General features: G+C 48.9%; 1 protein-coding gene across 1 annotated transcript in view; it reads right to left on the reverse strand.

Moving 5' to 3' along the window:
* Positions 1-331: 331 nt before the first annotated feature.
* Positions 332-8,697, reverse strand: part of OPRL1 (opioid related nociceptin receptor 1) — an 11,255-nt gene continuing 2,889 nt past the window's right edge. Inside the window, exons 3-4 of the mRNA XM_085313903.1 lie at positions 2,699-3,054; positions 332-1,031 (exon numbers count right to left, since the gene is read on the reverse strand). Coding sequence (XP_085170029.1) covers positions 508-1,031; positions 2,699-3,054 — 880 coding nt within the window. The 3' untranslated portion in view covers positions 332-507. The remainder of the gene's footprint in view (positions 1,032-2,698; positions 3,055-8,697) is intronic.

Raw genomic sequence — 8,697 nt, forward strand, 5'->3', positions numbered from 1 at the left:
CTAGGGCTCTGTCTGACGGCTGTTCCCCACGTTGGCTTCAGCAAAGTCTAATTTCAAAGCAATGCCGCAGGAATAAAATCCACACGCGAGCGCCTGGTGAGCCATATGAGCTGATAGCATCTTAAACAACTCAAGGAGGAAAAAGAATAGTTTACATTTTGTCTGTCTCCCAGCAGCAAAAATGTAAGGCCCAGGAGCAATGCCTGGTTTAAACCCCTTAATTCTTGAATTTTTGATAGCACTGCAAGCCACYAGGGGTTCTTAGGAATCAAAGGGCTGATTTCAAACACATTCTTCAGTGCAGAGTGCACTGGAATTAAAAATGTGTCAAACTGGCTCACTTTTTCTGCATGCTGTTGCAGGATCCAGTTTTTCCAACCCCCAAAATTGCCTCCAGTTTATCTTAGTTTTAAGGTCCTGCTAAAGAGCTGTTATCTGAGTTAGCTCTGACGTGGGGGTGGTTGGACTCTGCTGGGCGACAGCCACCATGGGAATTTCCATGCCTAGTCAGGCCGGATTGTTAGTCCCCTCCGAGTTCTTGCAGGCATAAGCCACATCCTTGGCAATGCTGCACATCCTGTTGGACATCTGGAGCTCGGTCCTGAAGGCAGTGGGGAAACAGAACTTCTTGAAGCATGCCTTGAAGTTCTCATCCAAGAAGGCGTATAGCACTGGGTTCAGGCTGCTGTTGGCATATCCCAGTGCAGTGCAGAAGCAGGAGATGGCCAACTCAAGCTCGCTTTCTGCCTTGGCACCCAAGCACTGGACTAGCACAAAAATCTGGATGGGAGTCCAGCAGATAATGAAGACTGCCACCACCACCAGGACCATYCGGGTGATGCGCCTCAGGTTTCGGTCCTTCTCCTTGGAGCCTGAGAGGACACGGACATTCTTGAGTCGCCTGATCATGAGGCTGTAGCAGATAGTTATGATCAACACAGGGATCATAAAGGAGAAGAGAAAGACACAGATGCCAAACACTGGATCCCARTAATCCACAGGTGATGGGAGTTTAATCAAACAATCAATTTCTGCAAGTAAAACAAAAAAAATCAAACCAGTAACAAGAGCAAAAGTATCTGTACGTTCAGTTTAATTTAGGCATATTTAACACTAGAAAATTGGARAACTGAAGAGGTGCCTGAGGACTGGAAGAAAGYCARTGTCACTCCAGTCTTCAAAAAGGGCAAGAAGGAGGACCCAGGCAACTAGAGGCCAGTCAGCCTCACCTCCTTCCCTGGAAAGGGGATGGAACAGCTCGTTCTGGATGTCATCTCCAGAYATACGGAGGAAAAGGTGATCAGGAGTAGCCAGCATGGATTCACCAAGGGAAAATCCTGCTTAACCAATCTGATAGCCTTCTCTGATGGCATGACTGGCTGGGTAGATGAGGGCAGAGCAGTGGACGTTGTGTACCTTGACTTCAGCAAGGCTTTTGACACTGTCTCCCATAACATCCTCCTAGAGAAGCTCAGGAAGTGTGGRTTAGATGAAAGGACAGCGAGGTGGACTGAGAACTGGCTGAAAGGCAGAGCTCAGAGGGTCRTTATCAGTGGCACRGAGTCTAGTTGGAGGCCTGTGGCTAGTGGCATCCCCTAGGGCTCAGTACTGGGTCCTATCCTGTTCAACTTCATCAATGACCTGGATGAGGGGATGGAGTGCCTCCTCAGCAAGTTTGCTGATGAYACCAAGCTGGGAGGAGTGGCTGACACACCTGAGGGCTGTGCTGCCATTCAGAGAGACCTGGACAGGCTGGAGAGGAGCCTCAYGAGGTTCAACAAGGGCAAATGCAGAATCCTGCACCTAGAGAGGAATAACCCCAGGCACCAGGACAAGCTGGGGGCTGACCTGCTGGAGAGCAGTTCTGTGGAGAAGGACCTGGGAGTGCTGGTGGATGACAGGTTGACCATGAGCCAGCAATGTGCCCTTGAGGCCAAGAAGGCCAATGGTRTCCTGGGGTGCATTAGGAAGAGTGTTGCCAGTAGGCCAAGGGAGGTGATCCTGCCCCTCTCCTCAGCCCTGGGGAGGCCTCATCTCAAGTACTGTGTCCAGTTCTGGGCTCCCCAGTACAAGAGAGACATGGAGCTACTGAGGAGAGTCCAGCACAGGGCTACAAARATGATCAGAGGGCTGGAGCATCTGCCCTATGAGAAACAGCTGCAAGAGCCGGGCCTCTTCAGCCTGGGGAAGAGAAGACTGAGGGGGGATCTGATCAATGTCTACAAGCACCTGAAGGGAGGGTGTCAAGGGCATGGGGACAAACTCTTTTCAGTTGTCCCGTGTGACAGGACAAGAGGTAATGGGCAGAAATTGAAGCACAGGAAGTTCCACCTGAATGTGAGGGGGGATTTCTTCCCTGTGAGAGGGACAGAGCACTGGACCAGGTTGCCTGGAGAGGTTGTGGAGTCTCCTTCTCTGGAGATCTTCAAGGCCTGCTTGGACGCAACCCTGTCTAACATGCTCTAGGTGACCCTGCTGAGCAGGGAGGTTGGACTAGATGATCTCCAGAGGTCCCTTCCAACCTTACTGATTCTATGAAAAGCAATGGCAGTTATATAGAGGCAAGTGCAGAGAAAGGAGTCAGATGGGGGTTAAGCTGCTTGCCGTCAGGCTAAGGAAACTGGTACCTCTCTCCAGTGGTTGCCAGAGCCCAGAGGTTAGTTACTCTAGCCACCAACATGGTTGCATTTTTACTGACCGTTGTTTTCGTTCTCTGCAGATCCCATCACCATTGCTGGGATGCCGAAGACAGAAGCCAGCGCCCAGATGCACACGTTCACCACTTTGGCCTTGTGGGGAGTGCGGATATCCAGTGCTTTGATGGGGTGGCAGATGGCAATATAGCGGTCCACGCTCATCATCGTCAGGGTGAAGGTGCTTGTGAACATGTTGTAGTAGTCTATGGAGATGGCAATTTTGCAGAGGACATTGCCAAAGGGCCAGAAGCCCAGGAACGTGTCTGTACCCTGGAAGGGTAAGGTCATCAGACACAAGGTATCAGCCAGAGCAAGGTTAAAGATGTAAATGTTGGTCGCTGTCTTCATCTTGGTGAATCTAAAAATGTAGGAAGAAACAATGGTCAGAGCTCCGCCTGATTACTAATTAGCCATTTAAACATRTTTGTTCTTTGGAATGATCCCGTTTCTATTTCCTAAACCCCAGGAGGACAAGACAAAGTCTGAAAACTTTCATCCTAARCATTTCATACAAGTGGACACAACTCTACTTCGTATTTTTATTCTCCCATCTAGAACCTCTGAAAATTCACTTGAAGATGAAATACCAGAGAAACGCATTCACCTAAAGGCTTGGAAAGCACAAGGATGGTTATCTTGCAAGCATCAGGGAGAGCCATGCTTAACTGACTTTTACTATAAGTCTCTCAAAATACAGGATTGTCAAAAAGACCCAAGAACACGTAGAGGTGGAAAAACACCATGAATATACAGAGACCTAACTTACAAAGCTTCCTGTTTTTCACTATATTTTTGTAGTCAATTCCCTTTAACATCACATTTTTTCCCTTAATATCGCAAAAAAATTAGATACCAGAAACTCTCTACATAAGTGGCTCCCTTACTTATCTTGTATTAGGAGGAAGAGGAGGTGGGGAGCAGATAGAAACCATCTCTCCATAAGGAGAGATGGAATTGATTTTAAAGTGTAATCTGGAGTACGTTCGTCTTTCAACTGTTTTGTTAAAAGCACAAAACATCTGCAAATAAACAGTAACTAGTGTCCTAAGACATCAGAATGAAACTTGTAAACCCTAATTGCATGTACAGCAGTAGCCAATGGCAAATCCGTTAATAATAGGTGGATGAAATAACATCTCCTTCTAACTAGAAAATACTTTAAGTAATTCAGAAAAAAAAAAAAAGGTTTGGAACTGTGAGCCAGAGGAAGTCGTTACCCTTTCTTAGAAAGGGCACATTTGTATCCAGAAAACATTTTAGGCGATCATTTCAGACAGTGTGCAAATCTGATTTAAAAATACTTTAAAGATGCATTTTTTCAAAATGAAAGGGGAAAACTTAGAGGTTTCACTGTTTGGCATCTGGGGAAGATGGATAAGGAATAGAGCTTTCTTGAAGAGCACGTTTTGTCGCTTTAGGAAGGAGATGCTATATTTTTCTTACATAACATAGTAAGATCACCTCTTTATTCCTACCTCCCACATGCTTATTAACATACAGTTCAGCCTAGTTCCTGCAAGGATCCGAGTGACACTCCCATCACCAGCTTCATGGGCAGGAAAAGCTTATTCCCCACAAACCACAAGTGGGGGCCGTAAGAACCTAAGGCTCTCAACTCAGACCACGCGTTTTGAAAAATGGCTTCAGTAAGGCTAATCAAGGGTTTAATCACATATGGCTTTGTTATTATAAATGCTGGAGAGCACTTTACCCAATAAATTGGTTTGAAGGCATCATTTGGTCCAGAGGCAAGGTGATTAGCCATTTTGCATGGACTCATGGCAAAGACTACAGCTAATTTGAGCTGTCAAGCCAGAAYGGGTGAGATTGCCAGTCTTGCCTAGTGGCAGCTAGAAACCAATGAGAAATGAGATTTGTATTGGACATCAAAATATCACAGTGGATCATTCTAAAGAAATATCATTTTTAGATAAAATTAGGAGTCAGCCCAGTTTAAAGGGGGATTTGTCCTTATTGTATTGTTTTCATGAGGAAGAATGTTTGAACTGACTGCCCCAAAACAGGGTTCACCATGCGCTAATGTGTCATCTCCACTTCAGAAGYGGGGAATGAGTCAAAAATATGTGATCGCCTACCCAAGGGACGTGCAGAGCCCACAGAACTGGGGACTCGGCTGCAGCTCCTAAACCTAGTCTTTCAGACACAGGACACTTCTCTCATGGACAAAAGAGCTGAAATAGAGATACTTTTAAGCCTTTCAGACGTTTAGCACTTGCTACACTAATGGCATTTGTGGAAATAGTGCCAGAGATGGCACACAATGTGTCATTAACCAAGGGCAAGTTCATTTTGGAGTGTCACTAAAGCCCATGAACTACTGTATAATCTCCAGTTTCATATATACTGGAATATTATGGGGTTGGATGTGACCTATTTTTGTCAAATTGATGCAGAACAGGAGAGCACACAACTGCACACTTGTTCCAATCTGTGGTTTGAATTCAAACCCCATCTTAAAAAAAAAAGCGCATTCATCAAATCTAGGTGTCAGAAGAGTGCTCCAGGCAGCCTTACAAAAAACGCCTTCAGAAAGTGAAACAGCAAGAGGGGCCTTAAACTTTGCCTTGACACTTAAAAATGAAGAGATTCCAGAGAACAAGACAATTTCTACCTTCAAGTCACCCAAGTCAGATTGTTAGGTGTAACAAAAGACATTTGAGAACTGCTTCAGAGAGTCATTTCTCTTCTGCATGTTTGGTTAGGACTTTAACCATTCCCATGGTCTCATAGATCAAATGCCTCTTTTTTTGTCAAAAAAAAAAAAAAGTCCCACAGGAGGATTCTTTCCATTTGCTCTACAATGTTAACATGCCCTTTGCTCACCCAGTTCACTGATTGATCCGAAGCAGGAAAGAGGTTAAACTGAATTTCTTCTGCAGAAGAAATGGTCCTGCCGCTCASCATGCACGAGTGGCACTCTCAGAGGACACCACACTGCCCTGGCCAACAGCAGCTCCATCACCACAGGGCTGCAAAGATCAGCAGCTGGCCCTCCACCACCTCACTTCCTTCAGCCAACCTTTACACCATGTCAGAAATCAGTTTTGTGCTCTTGCAAGGTGAGAAAATTACTTTGCACCCAACCACTTCTARCTGCACTCTCCGTGCAGTAAGAGCCAACCGCCTTTACTCCGACCAACTGATGTTCCCAAACRTTTCCAGAATGTTCAGTACAAACAAAAATCAATTAATCTGTTCTCTGCAGACTCTTTTCCCTGGGTACCAACAGTGTTCTCTTAATCCGCGCAAAAAGACAAATTAAAATTTCAGGCCATAAGAGGCACCTTCCCCCCCCCCCAACCCGGCACAGCTAAGACATGGATAAGTCTGTAGCCCCCCGTGGAGGACATCAGCTCCCTGCTGAGCCTTTTCTTGCACCAGGTCTCAGGAGGAGTTTCCTAAGGAGCATCTTCCCACRGGGCTGCTAAGCCAGTTCTCAGCTCTCCATCCTGCTCTTTGCCACAAATGCCGTGATTTTGCCCTGCAAAAATCTTCTCTCAGCTGCTGAAGCCGAAGAGGGAAAACACACTGATACTCACTCAGCATTTGGCTTCCTCACCCGTTTTGCTAAGCAGACCTCAAGCGGTGCTGCACAGGATGAAACCGTGCTCTGGCCGAGGGAGCCTGCCGTGAGGAAGCGGTGGGACGGGGAGGCAGGGGGGGACACAGCAAAACCCACAGCCCCGGGCAGCCGCCGGCGCTGCCCCCCGGAGCCCCCCGGTTCTCTGAGCCTCTCCAGCCAGCCATTCCTAATTTGCAGCTAATTGAGATGCAGACAGCACTGCTCCCGGTGGTGCTAACCTCCTCCCTCCACAAATCACGGCAAGGGTCTCTTGCCGCAGGAAACTAAAAGCGAAGAGCGCGGAGCGAGCGGAGAGCCCGAAGCGCAGCAGCCTCACGGGCGTCCGCAGGGCCGGCACCGTGTTAAACGCTCCCTTGATCCCGACTCCGAGACACGCGGCCGGTCCAGGCTCTTCCTTTAGAGCTTCCTGCCAAGGAGTCGCATCGCTGGAATGTCATCATTAGCTTCATTTTCCGCGTTGCATCGTGGCCGGCCGCGCTCGCCCTCCCTTCGGAGATCGATACCCGCYTTCAGAGGGGACGAAGGGCGGCTCCGCACCCCCCACGCAGGAGGGGCGCGGGGCTGAGCTGTCCTGGGCGACATAGCCACCAAGAGCCACCTTTCCCGTGTCCCACGCAGGGAGAGCCCCGGACAGCCCGGCGGAGAGGAGGGCCATGACGCCGGAGCTCTCCGCACGGCACCCCGTGCCCAGTGCATCCTCCCCATGGGCCGGCGAGCTTCAGAAAGAGCCTTTTTAAGCTTCTTTTTAAAGTATGCAGCCACCTCAGAGCAGTAAATAAAGATCTAGGGGCCCCACAGCTCTAATCTGCCTGGACAGCTGCTTAAACTGCTCGGAAASGGTGTTAATCACAGAACTGAACGAAGCTCAGTGTCTCGCAAGTGCCCTGGAAAAACCCAGTTTCAGGCAGGAGGGAGCACCAGGGAAAGGTGTTAGCAGAGGAGAGAAGAGCCAGGGGCAAGGGAGCAGCCTGGGCGCTGGCAGCACCCGGAGGAGCCCGGGCAGAGCCCCGGGGACCTGGCACCGCCACAGGGTCCAGCGTGGCCAGAGCCAGGAGAGCAGAGCCAAGGAACCGCATCCCCCTCACAACCAGAGAACGGAGATGAGGACAAGGCAGGACAYGTCGTCCCCAGTCCCCCTTCCCTGCCAGCATCTCTCCCCCTTCCTCTTTCCTCCCCCAAAGCAGAGGCTCTGGCCATGCTGCCTCGCCAGGCTCCACCAGACAAGAGGCATCTCAGCAGCCTGTTTTCCTYCCAGACCCTCTCCACCTCATGCCATTCAGCCCCTTGTTTCACACTAAAAGCAGCACAGGAAACATGCAGAGGAGCAGAAGGGGCAGCGGGGCAGGAGGCAGCAGCTTGGCCATGAGAAGCAACCTGGGAACCAGCAGCCCAAAGAGACCGATGGGCCGGCACCCTCCAGAAACCAGGAGCCCCTCACCTTCATGTCAGTGCTGCTTGGCACTGCAAGAGGATCAACAGTCATGTGACAACCATAGCCATAAATTAATCATTCCAAATGTTAAATCATTCCAGATATAATGGAGATATAGGCTGGGTTCTACAAGAGGGAAAAACCCAGAGGAAGCTTTGATTTTCTGTCTAAAATATCAAGATTTTCAACTTCTCCCTCAGCCCTGCAAGAAATTCATCTGAGATGAACAAACAAGCTTTCCCAAAGCCTCCAATTTCCTTGAGTGCAGGTATTAGTCTTCGCATTTCCCAACTCACCAAAAAAAAAAAAAACAGGAAACAATCGTTGTCTGCATCACAGCAGCGCTCTTCCCGCGGAGGATAACGCACGGGCTGCTTGTGGGCAGCAGCAAAAGTGAGAACTGCCTTTGCACCGTGCAGCATACCTGCAGACAGGGCTGTGACTCGGTGGTTTTGCTAATCACTCTTCCATAAATAGAAGAGCAATAACATCAGAAAAGGTCCCCAAATCCTTAATTTCAACTTATTGAAAATAAAAAGATAAGATTTAAGACACAGAGCCCAGGAGCACCAGTGCTGCAACGCTGGGAGAAAGCTGCTCTCGAAGTCAGCTAGGCCAGGAGCATCCTCCCCACGGGGCAGCTCCTCTGGCCRCACAGCACGTTCATACGGGCAGGGTCTACAGTTTGGGATATTCAGCCCAGTTTCCCCACACACACACACTTAAACCTGGCATGGACCTGGCTCCCCATGCCTGCCCCACATGGGCTTGACAAATGGAGAAAGAGAAAAAACTTGCAGGCAGCGATGACTCCCAGTTCTGCCACCCACTGACAGCTATTTCCCCCAGTGCTACCCAGTAGCAGCTTCAGCCAATAGATCATGGTAGGGAAAAGCAATAGCAAATAGCAGCCTCTTAGAAATATGCTGCTAATTTATAACTTTCCTTAGCACACGTTACTGAAA

This window comes from Rhea americana, unplaced genomic scaffold, assembly GCF_003343005.1.
Source record: "Rhea americana isolate MKP2758 unplaced genomic scaffold, rheAme1 scaffold_4, whole genome shotgun sequence".
Lineage (NCBI taxonomy): Eukaryota > Metazoa > Chordata > Aves > Rheiformes > Rheidae > Rhea > Rhea americana.